The sequence below is a fragment of the Centrocercus urophasianus genome, unplaced genomic scaffold (genome assembly GCF_019232065.1).
Source record: "Centrocercus urophasianus isolate 14NV4802_14NV808 unplaced genomic scaffold, USGS_Curo_1.0 seq_36, whole genome shotgun sequence".
Lineage (NCBI taxonomy): Eukaryota > Metazoa > Chordata > Aves > Galliformes > Phasianidae > Centrocercus > Centrocercus urophasianus.
In genome coordinates, this window is record NW_024884933.1 from 1,787,539 (window position 1) to 1,808,238 (window position 20,700).

Here is a 20,700-nt window from a genome sequence, read left to right on the forward strand (position 1 = left end):
CACAGTGGTGAGAAGGAGAAGTATTATGGGAGTTGTAGAGTATTGACTTCTACTGTGTAAAAGGTAGAAGAACGGTGTAATGTACTTCAGGGTGTTTGATCAAAATGTTTCATGCTTTTCCTACTTCATATATCAGGTCATAAAGAAGAAGATGAAAAGCCTTCCGTTTCTGCTGTATTGTCCCTGGAACAAACAGCTGTGATTCAGGAGATGGTAAATCAAGATGTGCTTCCAAAGCTGATGATTCCCAGTCCTGCCAGTGAACTGCAAATAGTGACCGAAGAGAAACAAGAAGAAGCAATAAACTGTGCATCAGATGATTTAGATGAGGATGAAGAAGAAGAGGATGAAGAAGAGGAAGAAGAGGAGATGGAAGATACCAATATGCCTAAAGAAAATGCTGAAATGCCTTTGATATGTGAAGAAAAGTTAGACTCTATGGAAGAGCAAAAGAGTACATCAGAGGAATCTCCAGAAAGCTCTCCAAAGAAACTGGTGGTGAAAATTCCAAAAGCAAGAGGTGAGTCAAACGGTGATGTTCAGGAAACATTCATGTATCCTTGTCAGCATTGTGAGAGGAAGTTTACAACAAAGCAAGGACTTGAACGCCACATGCACATTCATATATCTACTGTTAACCACGCTTTCAAATGTCGATACTGTGGGAAAGCCTTTGGTACTCAAATTAACAGACGAAGGCATGAGCGGCGCCATGAGGCAGGGCCAAAAAGGAAACCGTTCTTAACACTAACATCATCACAGCACCTGGATAATGTTGCTGATAACCAAGTAATTGTGAGTGATGGTCTTAAAGATGACTTGAACGTTTCCAATCTTGTACAAGACTCCGTTGTCTTGGATTCTGAGAAAGTCTCCCAGGAAATGTCCCACTCTGCTTTCGCTGAGGAGAACAAGGAGCCCAAAGAATTGCATCCATGCAAATACTGCAAAAAGGTTTTTGGAACTCACACCAACATGCGGAGACATCAGCGCAGGGTTCATGAGCGGCATCTTATTCCCAAAGGTGTCAGGAGAAAAGGATACTTTCATGAAGAGCCACCGCTTCAAACTGAGCAGGCCCCACCAGTGCAGAGTGTATATATAGCAAGTACTGAAATAGAAGAGGAAGGTGAAATAGATGATGTCTACATTATGGATATTTCCAGCAATATTTCTGAAAACTTAAATTATTACATTGATGGTAAAATTCAGTCCAACAGCAGCACTAGCAATTGTGATGTGATTCAGATGGAGTCCAACTCTGCAGACTTGTATGGACTAAATTGTATCATCAGTCCAGTCACGGTGGAAATTTCCTCAAATATAAAGATTACACAAACACAGGTGAATGAACCTCCTAAGGAGCCTTCTGGCAGCGGGAGCAATGAATCCAAAAAGAGGAGAACTGCCAGCCCTCCTCTTGTACCAAAAATAAAAACTGAGATAGAAGCAGAACCTGTAACTCCTACTAGTTCTTTAAATCTTCCTCTTAGCATTTCAACAGAGAGCTTACCTTTCCATAAAGACAAAAGCGTGTATTTGTCATCAAAATTAAAACAGCTTCTTCAGACGCAGGACAGTAAGAAGATCACTCCATCAAGTGAAATCCCTAAACTGGGACCTTCTGTTGCATCATCATCTATTTTGCCTCCAGTATCCAGTAGATTTAAAAGAAGGACCAGCTCTCCTCCCAGTTCTCCACAGCACAGTCCAGTACTTCGAGATTTTGTCAAATCAGGTGAGGGAAAAACTGTGTGGAATGATAATCTTCGAAGTTCAAAAATGCCAAAGTTAGAAAGCCACAGCAACTCACCTGCTTGGAGCCTAACTGGAAGGGAGGAGAGGGAGGCTGTGAGCCCTCTTTGCTTCGAAGACTTCAAAACATCAAAAGACTGGACAGTGGCTCCAACTTTTGGCAATGTATGCAACCAGCAGCCCCTGGATTTGTCTAGTGGTGTAAAACAAAGGTCTGATATCAAAAATAAGCATCAGGTTCCTTGGGAATCTGTATTAGATTTAAGTGTGCACAAGAAGCCTTGCAGTGATGCTGAAATTCGGGAATACAAAGAAAATTCCATTCAACCAACCTGCAGTGGTGTTAAAAAGAAGAAACCAACCACTTGCATGCTACAGAAGGTTCTGCTGAATGAGTATAATGGAATGGATGCAGCCACAGACAGCACACCCAGTGTGAACAGAAGCCCGAGCCCAAGCAAATCCCTGGAATCTCAGGCAGAACCAGACACAGACCCAAGTCTGTCTGCATCGTCTTCTGTTGATACTCAGCCCCTTAGTTCCTCTGTTCCCCTTGTGCCACACGCATCTGTCGTACCTTCCATGTGTCAGCTGCCTCCTTTGTTAACACCAACTAATCCTCCTTCCCCACCACCCTGCCCGCCTGTGCTCACAGTTGCTACATCACCTCCTCCCCTTCTTCCAACAATGCCTTTATCAACTCCAGATGTCTCTGCTAGTGCCACTAACACTTCCTCTTGCCCGTCGCCACTTTCAAACACTACTACCCAGTCTCCACTACCAGTTCTTTCACCTACGGTTTCTCCTTCTCCATCTCCGGTTCCTTCAGTTGAACCTCTCATTTCTGCTGCTTCACCTGGTCCTCCTACTCTCTCTTCTTCCTCTTCTTCCTCTTCCTCCTCCTCCTCCTTCTCTTCCTCCTCTTCCTCATCATCTCCATCTCCTCCTCCCCTTTCAGTGGTTTCTTCCGTTGTTTCTTCAGCTGATAACCTTGAAAATACTCTTCCAATGATAAAACAGGAGGAAACTGAAAATGAGCAGAAGGCCAGAGAAGATCCTCATGCTGCAAGTGAATCGGGAGTAGTGCAGGAAACATTCAATAAAAGCTTTGTGTGCAATGTCTGTGAATCACCTTTTCTTTCTATTAAAGACCTAACTAAGCATTTATCCGTCCATGCTGAAGAATGGCCCTTCAAATGTGAATTCTGTGTACAGCTTTTTAGGGATAAAACAGGCTTGTCAGAACATCGCTTTCTGCTTCACGGAGTAGGAAATATCTTTGCTTGCTCAGTCTGTAAAAAGGAATTTGCTTTTTTGTGCAATTTGCAACAGCATCAGCGAGATCTCCATCCAGACAAAGTGTGCACACACCATGAGTTCGAAAGCGGGACTTTGAGACCCCAGAATTTTACTGACCCCAGTAAGGCCAACATTGAGCACATGCAGAGCCTGTCAGAAGACTCTTTAGAACTTTCTAAAGAGGAGGAAGAAGACGAAGATCTAAATGATTCCTCTGAAGAGCTTTATACTACTATAAAAATAATGGCTTCTGGGGTAAAATCTAAAGATCCCGATGTTCGGATGGGCCTCAATCAACACTACCCAAGCTTTAAACCACCTCCATTTCAGTATCACCATCGAAATCCTATGGGTATCGGCGTTACTGCAACAAACTTCACTACCCACAATATCCCACAGACTTTCACTACTGCCATCCGATGCACAAAATGCGGGAAAAGTGTGGATAACATGCCTGAGTTACACAAACACATACTGGCCTGTGCATCTGCCAGTGACAAAAAGCGATACACGCCCAAAAAAAATCCAGTGCCACTGAAACAGACAGTGCAGCCTAAGAACGGCATGGTTGTCATCACTGGTCCTGGAAAGAATGCCTTCAGACGAATGGGTCAGCCAAAAAGACTCAATTTCAACGTTGAGATTAGCAAAATGTCTTCAAATAAACTAAAAATAAACGCGTTGAAAAAGAAAAACCAGCTTGTCCAGAAAGCTATCCTGCAAAAGAAGAAATCTGCTCAGCAGAAGGCAGAATTGAAAAATAGTCTTTCTGAGTCAGACCCTCACATCTGCCCCTACTGTAACAGAGAGTTTACTTACATTGGAAGTTTGAACAAACATGCGTCGTACAGCTGTCCCAAAAAACCCATCTCCCCTTCCTCCAAAAAAAAATCATCCAAAAAAGGTGCAAGTTCATCACCTGCAAACAGCGAAAAAGGCAGCAACCAGCGCAGGAGAACAGCAGATGCAGAAATCAAAATGCAAAGCATGCAGCCTCACTTGGGCAAGACAAGAGCGCGAACCTCAGGACCTGCACAGATCCAGCTGCCCTCTGCATCCTTCAAATCAAAGCAAAGCATTAAATTTGTACCTCCCATTCGATCGAAAAAGCCAAATCCGTCTTCGTCACTGAGGAACTCTAGTCCTGTGAGAGTGTCCAAAATGACTCACGTTGATGGGAAAAAAACTAAGGTGGTAGGTAAGAACACTTCCTCTGGCATCTCAAGCAAAGCCACCCGGAAATTGCACGTCAGAATACAAAGGAGTAATAAGGCTGTTTTGCCAAGTAGGTCTGCTGTGGCAAGTAAGAAAAAAGCAGACAGATTCACTGTAAAATCTAGAGAGAGGATTGGAGGACCTATTACACGAAGCTTACAGCAGGCGGCAAATGCCGAGGCAGCAGAAAGCAAAAAAGATGAAAGCAGTACAAAGCAAGAATTAAAAGATTTCAGGTAAGCTTTTAATTTGAACTTCCGACAAAACAGGAACACGTTGCTTGCTGTTTTGCCAATTTTCTTGGTCTTTTTTTTGAATTTGTCATATTTAAATCAGAAGAAGATTGCGTTTCCTAAAACGTGGTTAGCGGCTCAGTCACGTATGATGTACATATTTGATGCATTTTGTCACATTGTCATATATACATCATTTGTATAGAGAATGTCCTTAATTATAAATGGATTTGGAAATGCTGGGAAAAAATGTCAGCACTTGAGTGCAAATAAACCTAAGTCGTTAAACTTCATGTTCCTGGTGACGTGTATCTGCTATCCAGCACACGGTGGCCTGGAATGGTTCTAGGTTTAGGTGATGGTGGTTTGTTAAGCAAAAAGTCACGACTGCGTTTTTACCTTCCTATTAAAACAATTGGAAATGTTGTTTTTTTAAATAAAAAAAAAAATATATATATATATATATTCTCTGCATATCGTATTAAAAAAAAAGAAAGCATACTTCAACAACTGTATGTGCATCCTAATTGAGTCAGATCTCTAAATACTTAATATAAGGGAAATAGATGTGTAAGAAAAGTGACATGAATGTGTAAATTTTTGTTAAAAGTATCATGCTCTTATGTTTCAGTTTAAGAAAAAAAAGATTATAACTAAAGTTCTATTTCATTTTCAGATGAAGCATTTTAATCACAAGAAAGGGTAACACTTAAATAAAATAAAATCGTACTGTATGTGCCTGAGTCCCGTTTAAAGTCTTCATGTCATCTTTCAAAGTCAGCAGTCTGTTTTGCAGCCTTCAACATTTCTGTTAGCAGGCTCCTGCCCTGCTGTTCTTGTAACAGGTGTCTGATCCGCTGGGTGACTTTCACAAGACTCAGTGCTGGTTGTTTGCTTTTTGCTTTGCTGATTGCAGCCCGTGGCTGTGATTAACGGGAGGTTTGTGGCTAAAGGTAGGATTTTTGTACCAAAGCGATTGGTAGTGGAGAGGGCCCAGCCTCCTTCACAAGTGCCCACAAGCAGAATTGTCAGGAGGTGTCAAAAGCCAACTGCTTGCAGCTTGTCTGTCTTACAGTGAAGACCTGTTGTGTGACAGTTTTGAGAAAATGCTTCCTATGAAATAAAGCTTTGACACAACAGAATGATTTCAAAGAGCTGGAAGGGAAATGAAACAGTCCAAGTTAGGGCATGTTGAAGGAAAACGTCTATATATACTCCTGCAATTTGGAGAATATAATGGTGTTGAATATGCCTTTAAAGTACAAAAACTGTCAACCAGGCCTCCTCTCTTGGACAGAATAATCTTCGTGTTGCTTAATTCTGTGATCAGCTGCTCCCTTAGTGCTTTTTGTGGAACTTTTACACGGTGCCAGGACAGATCCGTAGAATTCAAAGCTGGAATGACACACCTTTCCACCCAAGCTAATCACTTGACCTTGAAGCAAAATGAGGGAGTGCTTGGAAATCTCTGCATATGGAAATTGTTTAGTAGCATTCAGGGTAAATAACGATCTACTGAGGGGCAAGGTTTCCTTGACTATCTCAAATACCATTTGTTTACTTTGGCACCTTGCAGTCTTTAACAGTTTAATGAATAGTTCTGCTAGAAGAATTCTTGCTTTTGTTTCTGAACTACTGTTCATAAATCCAGATTGTCTCATCACCACATCACCTTTGTTTTCATCTATCAAATATGGAGAGGTGTTTTGGTTTTTTGCTTTCGTACACATCTGCATAACCTTCAGTCCTACTCTATGTAGACATTTTTTTCTCCCCCAGGAAACCTCTATTCCTAATATCATTCAAGACTGCCATTGAGTGCAGTAGTTGCCTCCAAACCTGTTCTTCACCTTTCAGTTTTTCCATGTAAACATACTCCGTTTGCGAATAAGTTGTTTGGACATTTATCTTCAGATTTTTGTTTTTGTTTTTATTTTCTAGGAATATCCAGTAAAACAAAGCAAAACAAAACAAAATCTCTTAATGACATGGTAGAGCTGGTGCATGCTCAACTTAGGATAAGCACTACGACAATGGATGTGAAGTCCCCCAAGCTTGTGAAACCAGCAGAAGCTGACTCACAATCATAACATGGCCTGCAGGCTGCTTGCTAACACTCAGGGGTAGATGCAGGGCTTTGTGCCTGACATTCGTGCTGGGCTTCGTGGTGAGTCAGATGAGAGAAGGGTGCTGTTAAAAGCCAAATGGAACCAAAAACAAGAGCAAACAACACACAGCAGTGCCCCACACAAGACAAAAACCACACGCAGAAGCATTGAAAGAAAGTGGGAATAAACTAAACCAAATCTTTAGCCTTTGAATGCTTAGATCCTGGTTTTGTCCATGCCTTCGTGAATGACTTAAGAGACGGTTCAGTTCTAAGCTTGGTAAAGCAGAGATCCCCTGTTTTATCAGTAGTTTGGTAGGTTCAAGGACAGCAGTTTCTGCTGCACCCTTTCTGTCATTTAGTAACTCTGTTAAAACCTTCCTTCTAAATGCATCAGTACAGAGGGACCTGGAAGGACAGAATTTCCTTTTCCCACCTCCTCTCCATTCTCTGCATTTTTTGGATGGCCATCATATAATGGGAAAAAAAGCCTGAGTGAGTTCTCTGTGAGTTTTCCAAATTCTTATTTATACATGCAAATGAAACTTTATATAGCAGTGAAATACCAATACCAATTTCTAAATACTATATATAATGTGTATCTTTTTATTGATAAAAAGGCTAGACCAGGGCTACATACCTGTATATTTTGAAAATGAAATATATAATTACTCTAAAAGGTCCTACACCTCTATCTAATAACTTAAAACAGCATTGGTCTATTGTTCTTACACAGCTTTTTATGGAAATACCATTTCTCATGTTTATATAGCTTTCAAGATTAATGACTGAGTCGATGGGAAGTGACCAGTTTCATTATCCAGCCACCCCTTTTATTTTTTGTTCTTGACTTAAAAAAGTAATCTACCTCTTAAAATTTGTAGTTTAATACTTGTTTGGTGAATTTGTGCCACTTTAACTTTCACTTTCACTATCATTCCCATTTTGTTACATTTCTGTTATGAGGACTTTATGTTGAAATAATGTATAAAGCATTTGTAGCAAGTATAAAAAAAATAAAATATTTAAAATTATTTAAATTGTTTTGGACACTTCAATTGTACTATATGTGATTTACATTTTACATTAATTTTCATTCTGTTTTCATCTTGGGCTGTTAATCTTGGAGCGTGTTCCTGTATTAAAAGTTTGCTGTTAGTCATATTGTTTCTTTTTTTTTTTTCTTTTTCTTTTTCCTTTTTGGAGAGTGATTCAAAGAGTATTCTAATGAAAACATTAAAAATTGCAATTTGACAACAAGTGGGTCCTCATTGCTTTTGAACATTGTAGCCTTGGTGAAGAGCCTGTAAGTGCAGGTAAGCAACAGGGGATGTTTCTCCTCCAGCATGCAGTACATCCTGTAATTTGCAGATGTGTTCAAGGATATCTGTTGTGTTGCAAGCACTTAATGGCCAGCTAGATGGAACTACTATGACACGTTTTATATAAGTGTAACCAATAAAGTGAGCTTTTTAAAAACTTTGTGGGAAAACTTACTTCTTATATGGAAACCAGATGTGCCAGGCAAAATGGAGCAGTGTACATCTAGAAGGAATTAAGTATGCTTGCATCCTTGGGCTTTCTGCACCGAAACGAATCTGTACAAGTCTAACACTTCTGAGTTAGTCCTTGATGTTCTTTCCTGTGGATTTAGTTAATTTAAAAGTTTAATTAACACTGCAAGCACCATTTGATAACTTTTTCTGTTCTCTGTGCTTAATAGTTGTGATGTAACTTAGTTCAAAATCAGTTCTGGCTCGGAAGATTTTAGAAAGTTGCATTCCAGCACCAAGAGGAATTACAGCTTGTGTCGTCCTCCAGCAGTGGGGCCAGAAGGATCCTTGGCCATGTTAGTGTGGAGCTGGATGGAGTAAAGTCACACTGCTGCGACTTAGCACTATTACACGAGCCCATTTCTCTCCAGTTGTAAGTTCATACCTTATGTAGTCGTTTATTCTCATTCATAGTTCTGTTTCACCTCTGAAACAGCTTGTTGCGTTTTCTTGTAAGTCATTCTCTTCAGATGTTATCTTCTCTGCAGTGAAGTTTTCCCTGAATTTTAATTATTAGGGAAAACTCTGGTGAAGCAGTGCAGAAGTTGGACATTATTCATTGAGTGTTTTTGCAAGCACATCTGCTCTGTGGTTATGGATGCTGCAGTTTAATGGTGGCAAAGATGGTTAAGAGATTCTAGCTAGAAGTGTAACGTGCAGCAGCAGTTATGAGGCTGTAGGACAGCCACAATGAAGGTGATGAGTATTGGTTAGGCTTCACTATATTTACCAGAATGGAAACGTTATGTTTGACATACCATCAGATCTGGTTATTTTATAAGAGTTGAGAAGCATGAGAAGAAGTAAAAATTCCCCCATAGTTTTGAAGTTACTGAAGATGCAGTGCTGAGTAGTTACCACGTTTATCACACCTTCCACTGCTGACAACTGAAACACCAACTGCAGTCTCAGTGTTCTCATCACCTCTTTGTGATGGCTGACATTGAACTGATCACAAATAAACCTGCGTTCTCCCCTCGTTGCTTGATATTACAGCAGAAATCCCATTGCCATTGGCTTTTCTGTTTTTCTCCTGTGATTTCAAGTCCTGCTGTGTGCCCACTCTGCCATGGTCTGCAGCGTGTTCACACACAGCAGTGAATTGAAGTATCTGTCCTCCAAAATGAGAGCTTGTGAACAGCCTTAGAGAGCTTGGAAGAGCTTGCCTATTAATTCCAGCTTCTGTCTGCTGAGTGGGAGCTGTGTGAGTCACACGGTAGTCTACTGTTATTCATAATGAGAATGAAATAAGAGATGAGTTCTGAACTTGCTGTTATGGATCTGAGCTTTGTGGTAAGTGACCTATGAAAAAGAGGTAAACTTTCACATCCTTTATATGACTAAAGCAGTACAAAATTAGAAACTTCTTGGGTTAGTGTACAATTCGTAGTAATAACTGAAAATATTTCAATAGTAATACAGTGTAGAACAGCACAGCTTGATTTTGTTTCATCTCTGTGCAGTACTTAAACATACTTGTAAAATGTTTGAGTATTCTTTTGTGTTTTCAAGCTGAATGAGGAGTTTTTGAAAGTGTTCAAGGCTGGAATGCACAAATATTAGGGAAGTTTAGAGGCATCTCTTCACCTGCACTGCGACAGCTTTTAAAGTGGATTGTTTCATTAAACTTTGTGTTATTCCAAGGTTGAATGGACTGAGAGCTACTGCTACTCAATAGAGATATCTTAGGATGCTTGGGAATGAAATACAAGTGAAAATGCTCTGGAGAGTTTTTGAAAGGCAGTCTTCAGACTGCAATGAAGATCCGTGTTATTGCTGAGTGGGAAAGGAACAGTTGTTGTAAAACGTGGTTTTTGATGCAGGTTTCTGGCAGAGCTCAGTTAGGAGTGGGAGGTGTTGGACTCCCATGCCATCTTCTTGACCATGGGCTCTCCAATGCTTCCAAACCTTTTGGGCTGCCCTATGACAATAAAAAAGAGAAGTAATTCCCTGCTATCCAGGCCCGTTTCAGCAAAGCCTGCCTCAGTTCCTCCTGCAGTTACGTCAGTGCTACTCAGCAAAGCTAAATGTCCACAGAAAAGTAAATGTGAGCACTCTTCCAAGGCAGTGATTCTGGGGAGACTGCAGTGGATGCAGCGCATGCTGAGGGCGTTGGGCACAGCAGCAGGAGTGGAAACAAAGGAGCTGAGTCAGTCTGTCTGTGTGTTGTCCTTGCTGTAGGTTGGCAGTGAACAGGGAGCACGGCTGCTGCTGCTCAGGGACTTGCTTTGGAGGCAGAGCAAGCCAACTTGCTTGTGCAGATCACACTGAGGCACGGTTAGTGGTATCCCAGCTGTGATGTGATGATAGACTGCACTTAGCATTCCTTCAGGTAGTTTCTGCTGGCCATTGTAGTGTGGAATGGGGCTGGAAGATAAGGGAGAATGAATTCCTCCATCACTGAGCTGCTTTGAAAAGGCGTACCCTCAGACTTCACTCTCACTGGAATTGAACTGAGGTTTAATTCCCATTCGTTGCAGGAAATACTTTCACTCATCACTAGCAAATCAAAAAATCAGAAGCACTTTTTTTTTTTTGGTGATTTTTATATAGTGAGATGTGCAGGACTGGGGACGCTTAGAATCATAGAACCATGGACTCATAGAATGACCTGGGTTGAAAAGGACCACAATGATCATCGAGTTTTGACTCCTGCTGTGTGCAGGGTCATCAACCAGCAGACCAGGCTGCCCAGAGCCACATTAGTAGTTCCTGCAGCCTTCAGAGGTCTTGAGACCCACTTGGGTTACCTGTTTCTGCATAAAGCTAACTAAAAATCAACAGCAGTCTTCCCTATGTGTGATAGTTGTTTCTCATTCTTTTCCTCTGTCGTGACTGCGAATGGGTAGATAAGCATTTTTTATCAGGTTATCAGGTTAGATTACATGACAGTGTGGAGGATACATTTGAGTACTGCTACTTTAAATGCTATATTCATCACTTTCTGGCTCACACGGTACTCTGTGCTTCTTTGAAAGGGAGATAAATTGCCAAAGTGATATTGTTCATGAAATGTGTATTCCTGGGTTTCTTTGTGACTGATATTTTCTTTGTGCTCCCTTAGAAATACCACGGGAGCCTGATTTTACAAAAGCTCCACAGTCGTCCTCAGTACCAAATCCCTTCTCAGTGGCCACTTTGCACTAGCAGTTGCTTCTGAAAATCTTACACTGAATTGAAATATTGCTGCATTCGTTTTAGACAGAATCCGAGTGAATTCTCTGCACAGGGTGAGATTTTTTTTCAGTGGTTCTCAATTCTGTGTCCATCACTGAAATTAACAGGGATTTGAAGAATGATTTCAGTGGGATCAAGTCAACAGAGATGAAACTTGTACTCCAGAGCACATGTGTGTCACACGAAATAATTTCTGAGTTATTATGAGGGAGCAGCACTACTTTAAAGGCGTTCTGTCCTTTGAACCTCTGCTGTAGATCTTCTTGAAAGCTGGGAATGCAAACATCTCCGTAACAGGTTTTTCCAGCTTAGATTCATGAAAGGCCTGCCCTTAACATCGTGATATTCATGTTCTGTCCTTTGGAGTCATGCGATGGCAAGATAAAATCCTGACACGTGGCCCAGTTTTTTCACCGCCCTCATGAATAGATGCAGGCTGCTCTCGAGTTCTCAGCAGCTGCATGTGCAGTGCAACACGTTGGGATCCTTTCTGTTTTCTGCTCACCTGCTTTTCCTACAGAGGCAGGACAAGAGAAATGAAATTCCTTCATCAAACCTTTTTGTCCTTTATCAGGGAAAATAAAACACACCATTTGGCAGCTGATGCTTTTCCAAGCCCTTGTGTTGTGTTTCCCTTTAAGGACTGCACCACTTGGGTTAGCAGCACGGCGTTTTTGTTTTCACTGAGCAGAAAGCACAGGAATTTCATTTATCACCCCCTTGCTTGCCTTCTGGCCCCTAAAATCACATCAGATGTCAGTCTGTCAGCTTAGACATGGTTTTATGTAATAGGAGTAACCACTTTGGGCAGAGTGTGTCCCTGATACATCTATTGTTAGGAGATCTTTGGAGGCAGCATGTGCACAGCTGAGATTTTGTACCATCTGCGTGTTATTTTAGGTTGGGAGTGTAGAAGTGAAAGCCCTGCAAGAAACCCACACCTAACAGATCCAAACTCCCCGAGTTTTGGGCCCTCTCCTTGGCTCACACTCTGACCTTGCTCTGGCCCATGGTGTGAGCAGCAGCATCATGACTCCAAGCCTTCAAGTCTCACAAGCAGCACAGCTTGTTTGGCTGTTTTTAGAGAAGGAAAACTAGCAGCTTGGAAGAATGTCTATTGCTCAAGTGTGGTAGAAGAGGCAATTTGCATACCAAATGTATTTCAGGAATGTCTGAGGGCAGGGTGTGTGCTGGGGGCTGGCGGGTTTGCAAGCCTGTAAATCCATGTGTGCCATCTGAAGGGGAAGGTGTATGGTGAGCTTGGGGTGTGTTGGGATGCTGCTCTCAGCCATGGGGTTTGGGGTGATGTGTGCAGCCAGATGTTGGGCTTGGTGGTCCTATGAGTCCCTTCCACTTGGGGATATTGTGTGATCCTGAGAGGAACCTTTGCTTTTGTTCCTTTTTCTGTAGGGTGATGAGGCACTGGAACAGGCTGCCCAAGGAGGCTGTGGATGCCCCATCCCTGCAGGCATTCAAGGCCAGGCTGGATGTGGCTCTGGGCAGCCTGGGCTGCTGGTTGGTGACCTGCACACAGCAGGGGGTTGGAACTGGATGATCACTGTGCTCCTTTTCAACCCAGGCCATTCTATGATTCTGTGATTCTATGAATCTGTGATTCCTGCTTTAAGACTGCTCACCTCCTGGATGGCTGTGGCAAATAAAGCCCTCCTGACTCTTTTCTGCATCTCAAAAAGTAGGATTGTGGTACTCAGCGTAGCGCAGAGCACTAAGAGCTGAGCACAGGAGATTGTAAGAGCCAGATTTAGGGTGTTGTTGCAGCCAGGGCTCACTAAAAGCAGTGCTTGGTTTTTCTGTCGAGCTCAGGTGTGCTAACAGTTAAGTGACAGCGCTCCTGGCACTGTCTAAAAGTGAAAAAATGATGTAGTTTTACTTCTGCTTCGACTTTAACTCGTAGTGTAGCGAGCACATTTAACCACCACTACTTACTATGATTAAAGCATCCTATTTGACAAAGCAAACCCAGTGCAGATGTGACCTTTCTGCTGCCTAACTTTCAGTTTCTGTGCCTTTTTTTTTTCTTTTCTGCAAGCTTCACATCTTCTTGAATGCTCCCACCAAGAGACACAGCAGGGCTGGGTGCTGTGCTGCTCTTCTGCGTTGCGTGGCTGTGGTGCAGCAGGGTTGGGCTGCAGCCCCTGCTCCCATCCCCATCAAGCTGCTTATACCAAGGAATTTCTTTTCTTCTGCCCGGCTACAGTTACCCCATGATGGTGAAAGCAGGTGCAGAGCAACAGTGCCCAAAATAGCATAACTCCATAACTCTTCCCCCCATGGAGCATTCCCAGAGCCTTTGGTGCTGTGCTGCGTGGTGTCAGTGCAGTGAATTGAGAGCAATGGGGAGGAAGCAGGGAGAGCTCTGTTCCAGCCTCTATGCAGAGCATCTAGGCAAACGGTTCCTCCTTATCTTCTCCCCCTAATCCTCTGCTTCCAGATAGTAGCCCAACAGCTTCAAAGGGAGATGGAGTTGGGGGATAAAAGATCTCTTGACATATTTGATTTTGGGGGGGGGTTGGGGAGGAAAGCGAGCGCCTTTGAAAATGCAGGTCAGGTTTTCTCAGCTATTTTAGGTTGGGATGTAGAAGTGAAAACCTTGCAAGAAACCCACACCTAACAGATCCAAAAGCGAGCGCCTTTCAAAATGCAGGTCAGGTTTTCTCAGCTATTTTGTCTCTGTGCGTTTGAAGCCTTTTCTCTGTGTTTTTGTTTGTTTCTTTCCCACGGGATGCAGACATTTGCTCATCACATGCGATAACACGTGGTATTGATTATAGACATTGTAGACGTTGACGTTGAACATTGCTTAAATGGAAATGCTCTGAATAGAAGAAAAATTTCTTCTAGTTATAGTAAGGAACTGAAACCAAACCAAGTAAGCTTATTTTGGATTTCTACTGTTCCCCTTGGTAACAGCCTTTATATGGGACAACGAAATCTGGCTTGCATTGACTTCCTCACCACCACTCTGATTCTTACGCAGCAGACAAAGGCTGCAAATTACATTCGCCAAGGCTGAAGAGTTTGATTTGCACAGAACAATAACAGAATAACATTTGGCAGATGATTTTACCCGCAGCTTTTAATTGAGAAATGATGGAGCCGCTCACTCTTCAAAATTTCTGTGGTTTGGGGTTGGTTTCTGTTGTTGTAATGGAAAAATTTGCACTTCTTTAGTCCTAACTTGCAGTGCTGCACAGTCTGCATGTAAGGATAACGAAAGCTGAGATGTCCTTGAAAGGGTGCATACTGAACTCTAAAAACACCCCGGAGAAAAACCTAACTTTCCAATTTTCTTGGATGTGTTGTTATGTGGTAGAACCATGTTGTGAAATGTGGGCCTTTGGAAGAAGGTAAGCAGTGATTTGGGTTGGGCTTTGGGTGAATTCGTGTACCCAAGGTGAGTGTGCACGGATGTGAGCTCACCTAAGCCCTTTGCTTCGCCATGCTCTGACTCATGCTTTCAGGCTTTGTCTTGCAATCACAATTGATAGAGATGTAACACTATCAAGGAAAGTCCCAGATTTTTGCTTCTGCTTTACAAGAAGGTCAGGGTTCTCAGAGCTAGCCTAGAACTTGCAATGAAATCGCATGTCACTGCAATAAGGATTATAGGTCACCATTGCTGCAGTGACCTGTAAGCATAATTCATCACATCTCCAAGTGCTGCACTGGCAGAAGTGTACTCCATGCTTTGCCCTTGGGCAGGTATTGTGCTTACCCAAGGTAAAACTCCTTTTCTATTTAAAAAGCTGATGTGGACCACGGTGAGAAAATAGACCCTGACTCCCTGCCCTCTGTATGGCTGTGTCTGTGTCTGTTGTCCCAGCCATAGGGTGGCAGGCTGCGTGCTGCTTGACTGAGACTTTCTTCTTCCTGCTTCCATTAACCAATGGATACGTTCAGAACGAAAAGCCTTTTTGCCTTCAGAAGCAACACCCAGCACTTGGAGGATGAGTAGCGTTGGTTTTTTTCTCTCTCACAAAGCTGCTTTGGGGCCTTAGAGCACATCCCTGCTGGTTGGTTTTTAGAAGTTCTTAATTTCTGCGTCCCATCATGCATGTGTGTGAGTTTTTCCTGCCTCTTTGTACAGTTACAGACTCCGCATGGCCTCTAGATGTCCCTCCTCCTCTTCTCCTAACACCAGCACCAGGCAATGCAAGAAATCCAGCTGCACTGCATCCCCCTTCTTCAAGGAATAGACCTCTGGTGTCAGAGCAGAGCAGGTACAGCATGCAGCAATGCATGGAGCTCAGCTTGTTTTTCTCTTGGCAAGGACTGCAAAGCATTTTACAGAGCCAGAGCATTGCTGCTCTCATTGCAGCTGCTCACCAATAAAAAACAGATGTGAAGGGCAAGAGCAAGATGCCCTATGCCAGAACCAGCACCAGGATGAGGCTTTGGTCTCCATTTACTGTTTGTATCTGAGAGCAGTAGTGGGTAAAGTGCTTTGGGATCCTGTAAGTTGTGTGGGTGAATGCTGAGCAAATTTTAGATAAAAACCAAAACCTGGTTGGCTGCTCTGCTTGAATGCCAGAGGCTCAAAGCCCTTAATTAATTACAATGTAATTTGGAGCTGTGTTAACACACAGAAAAATCAGTTAGTGTTGTGGCAAGATCAGCTGCTGTAATGTATATGGGCTTGGACAAATTAATGAGCTGGTCCAGTGTGTTGGGTGACACTGAGTTATTTTCCCACTGGTTAACTTTGAAAAGACACTTTGTCTTCTGTTCCAGCAGCAGCAAGCAACTAATTGCCTGCTGTCCACTAATGTGGTCGCTAAGGGACTTTATACTTACCAGTATGGAGCTGAAGGTGAGAATGACTGCCAGCAAAATCAATATTGTTACAATATATTTGAAAAATAAAATTTGGGGAAAACATTAGGAAAATTCTAGAGTTCATTACCTCCCCCAAAACGGTAATGGTTGGTAATGGAACGTTAATGTCCCTAACTAAAAGAGGGGACATTTAGATTGGGTATAAGGAAGAAGTTTTTTACAATGAGGGCAGTGAGGCACTGCAGACACCCAAGGTCAGGGAATGGGGCAGTGAGCACGGATGGAGCCGTGGGTGTCCCTGCTCAGTGCAGTGCAGTTGGACCTGATGGCCTTTAAGGTCCCTCCCAACTCCAACCATTCTATGATTCTAACTGTGGCTTAGACCACTGAGTTCTGGGAAAGCCAAGCAGAAGTCATAGCATGGACATCTCTGCTGTGCCTCATTGCCCAGGCAACCAGAGCTGCTCTGACTGCTTATCCCTAACATGGACCCCGATTAACCACAACTCTCTGTATTTGCAGGAACTTTTGGCTGGAAAAGGGGAAAGGAGAGAATCCTCCAGCATTGTCCCAGCTGAGGTGAGAACAGTTCCTTCTGCTGTTGCTTTGTTCTTCCATCCAGAAGGAGAGGGACAGCGTGTGCTGGGATAGCATGGAGAAATGGAGAGAGCCAACAGCTGGAATAGCATGGAGAAATATTCAGACAATGGCAGGCAGGTTACCTGTGTTCAGAGAGCTGCAGGGCTGGGTGAGCATCCTCTTCCTGGCCAAACATGTCGAGGGGTTGAACGTACTATGCAATTAAATGCTGAGAAGACTGTTACATCGTTTTATTCCTACTTTGCATCCTAACGGGTAAAGAACTGGGCAACTTGCAAAAACCCACAGGGAGAGAGGTGGGTTTTGCTGAGGTTTCCACGTCTGCAGCCTGTGGGTACCCCAGTTCCTTGACTCTGTACCTTTAGCTTTAACGGGCACGGTGCCATTGCTTTTGGAGTGCTTCAGGACTCGTGTTTCTTTGGAAGACCACTTGTTAAGTGATCTCTGCAACGCACTGATAGCCCACAGGTTCCTAAAGGGACAAGCATCTGTTTCCTAAAGGCTGCTGTTGCATTTCTCGCCAGTCTGGTACTCTTCTTACAGCCAGGATTTGTTTGTTTGGTGATTCACATGTCACTGAGCAGTGCCACGCAATGGTTTTCTTTAAATATGGAGCTCTGTGTAAGCTGTAATGCAAGCATGCTTTGCTTCAATGGCCCTATAAAAGGAGGCATCGATGGAGGCAGCCAGGAGAGCCGCAGCAACATTGAGGTCAGTTTGAAAAATGCAGTGCAGAGAGATCTCTTGCTCCTAAATGCTGACAATCACACACAGGCAGCGGTGCTCCCGCTCATTTCACTTCTGAGATCCCACTTTTGGTGGGATCCCTGCTAATGTGTTCGAGTTTGGGATTTTTAAAGGAGGCCAAGGGGCTGATGGCCCCATTTCCCCCTTGTTTCGGTCAGTTTTTCCCTTCCCTTGTCTTTGCACTCTGCACAGGTAAGCACACATCTGTGTATCCACATGTTAGTTCTGAAAAAACAGGTGCCCAGTTGATACTCCTCCCCACTCCCACCCTGGAAAGGGCACAGAAGGATCTATTGTATATAGATCTACATATATATATGGCTTATATATAAATATGAAATGGCTGAAAACAGCTGATTTCGTATGGTTTTGCCGAGAATCAGAATGTTGGAGATGAATACAAAAGCTTTAAACAAAAACTATTGGTTCTGTTTGCTGTAAAAATGTCTAAGCTAAATGTTTGAATAGAAGAGCAAAGGTCATCAGGATCTTACCTTACCTAGCTGCAGATCTTTTGGATAACCCCTATTGCAGGCTGTCTAAGTGCAATTGTGGTGTGATGCTGAGGATTGGATGAGCCATAAGAAGCAATGTGCCCTTCCAGCCTGAGGGGGTGAGAACATGGAGGTGAAGGGGGCAGCTTGTGCCACTGCTGGCTGCTCTGCCTCTTGCCTACACTGCGGAGTCTCAAGGATGTGTTCCCTCTTGAGCTTTTTGCTAGCAATAATTTCCTCTTGAATGATGTGGTTGTACCAATTCCAAACCAAGGAGGAAAAGTTTCACAGCAGCCTGGAAGACTCTCATTATACATTAAAACCAGTAGGAAGTGAGTAACCAAATCTGCTGGGTAGCTTGGTCAATCTTGGTCAAATAGCACAGAAAATAAATTCCCTGGCCTTACATATCTCCAAGAAGCTGATGTGCACATAGAGCTCTCTGATCAGTTCTGCTTTCGTTTCACATGTCATCTTTCCTTTAATTTTCCCTGCAAAGTTTTCCTTCCATTGTTTCCTATTGCGTGTGGAAAACCCTGTTCTTCAAAGCAGGCTTTACCTTCCTGGGCATCATCTGGACAATTCAAACAGCAAATCCACAGGGCTTCATAACAACGCTCTGTCCTGAGCACCACCTCGCTGTGCCCTTCATTTTCCCAGGCTGCCCAGAGCACTGTGGGTGCCCCATCCCTGGAGATGCCCGAGGCCATGGATGGAGACCTGGGGCAACCTCACGTGCTGTGGGGCACCCATCCCACGGCAGGGATTGGAACTGGATGGGCTTTAAGGTCCCTTCCAACCGAAGCCATTCTGTGACGTTCGGCTGAAGGTGGTGCTCACTGCACAAATCCTCACTGCTCACGTGAGGATTGTTGCTGAGCCCAAATCCTGCTTTAAACAACCCGTCCTGAGATGCTCTCAGCTTCCAGCAGCAGTGACTTGAATGGAGTGCAGAGTTTCTGGCACGGATGCTGCTTCGTTCAGTGCCTTTGAGGCATACCAATGAGGTTAATAGGGGTGGCTTTTGTGCAATTTAGTTGTGCTGCTTTTTTTGTTGTTGTTGTTCAGAGCAGCATTAACGATGAACAAACTCAAGGGGAGAAGCATGTAAATTGTTGTGCTGTATGAACATTTATTTCTCCAGAGAAATTCTGGCCTATTGCACCAACCTGTACGTATGTATCTACCGTTTTAAAAGCACGTCTTTCTGTCCCTGGTTGTAAATGCTCTGTTTTTAAGCTTTTATAAGGTGTGTTACTCAACCAAAAGGCCACAGCACCCAGCTGTGTATTGTGGTGATCTTTTTGGAGGCTCCATTGCAGTCTGAGCTGTGGTAGAGAAATATCCACACCAAACCACTCATCGTTTCCCAGTTGTGTGGGAGAGTTGATTTTTCTTACAGGAAACAAATCAATTCAACACAGTGTCGTTTCTCCAGAACGATGAGGACTTTTTCTTCACAGCAAATTCAGGACCGTACACCATTTTTTATTATTATTTTTTTTTTCCCAATGGTGGAATTTCATGGTTTTGCAGCAACTTTTTAACCTCCCCGTCGTGTGCCTGCTGACAAAACATGAAATTCTGTTGTGAAAACCCAAGGAGAGCGTGGCGAAAAAAGCTCAGGTTCTGCATGTAGGAATCTGCAAGGCCAACCATGGTAGCTCTGCAGTGCTCTCATGATGATGCTGATGTTGAGGAGTTCATGAAATAAGGAGTTACATGGAGATGTGGTGTGAGCTGGCTGGTGCTCAGATGCTGAACATTGCTTTGGAAGAGTGAAAGCTCTGTTGCCCGTCCGTGTAAAGGGAAAGACCAATAAATCAATGTGACAAACCTCACTGGGGAGCTATGATTGTTATTTCAGCAAAGGACGTCTTCAAAATGGAGAGGCAACCCATTGTAGCTGTGATAGGTGTAGATAAAATGTTTGGGGCTTTGCTGGGTGGCAGAAGAGAAGGAAGGAGACGAAGTGCCACCTCTGTGCCAGGGTCCATCCGTCCAGGTTCAGACCCAGGCTGATGTGTGTGGGTAAGCTGCTCCTCTGTGGTTTGGAGTCCAGGATGGGATCAGCACAGCGTGATGATGTTGCAGAGATGGCGTTGTTCTCTGTTGGGGTCGATGTTTAGGCAAGGTGAGGTCCTTGTTTCATCCATCTCCACTGAGTGAAAGGGTTTGGAGCACAATGATCTTTAATGTCCCTTCCAACCCAAGCCATTCTGTGATTCTGGATGCTCCATCCCTGCATCTTGAGCAGGAGATGTGTTGGGCTGTGCGGGGCTGTGGGGTCATCATTCATCCCCATTGATTCAACCATACTCTTCTCAAATAAGTACGGATGCAATGAGCAGGTCTGAGAACATGGAGCTCAGATAGAATAGAAATGCCTCTTTCACCCAGAAAATCAGAAGATGCCACAGTAGATCCAACCTCTTAGTAACACCCCCACTGTTGTCACCATCACCCCGCCTGCAGCAGCCAAACTCTTGCAGCATTGGAGCCTACCTGATTTGTGTTGAATGAGTTATTCACTCACTAAACAGTCCAGAGGAAGAAAGAAAACCCGTCAGGCCACCTTCATCTTTGATGCCCATTCCAGTTGTGAATTGTCTTTAGTGGCTGTGGGACATCTCCAACCCCAACCCATCCTCACCATGCCCACTGTCCGTGTCTCTGACTGCCAACCCAAGGGTTCAAGCTGTGCTGCATTTGTTTTATGGCTT

At 43.5% G+C, this 20,700-nt stretch overlaps 1 protein-coding gene across 2 annotated transcripts in view; it reads left to right on the top strand.

Moving 5' to 3' along the window:
* Nucleotides 1-19,799, top strand: part of PRDM2 (PR/SET domain 2) — a 63,259-nt gene extending 43,460 nt beyond the window's left edge. Inside the window, exons 8-10 of one of the 2 annotated variants that reach the window (XM_042831311.1) lie at nt 137-4,505; nt 15,448-15,580; nt 16,659-19,799. In XM_042831311.1, the coding sequence (XP_042687245.1) occupies nt 137-4,505; nt 15,448-15,556 (4,478 nt within the window). In that variant the 3' untranslated portion in view covers nt 15,557-15,580; nt 16,659-19,799. Of the gene's footprint in view, nt 1-136; nt 4,506-6,443; nt 7,870-15,447; nt 15,581-16,658 lie in introns of those variants that run through there. The other variant, XM_042831312.1, reaches the window with a different exon arrangement.
* The last annotated feature ends 901 nt before the right edge of the window (nt 19,800-20,700 follow it).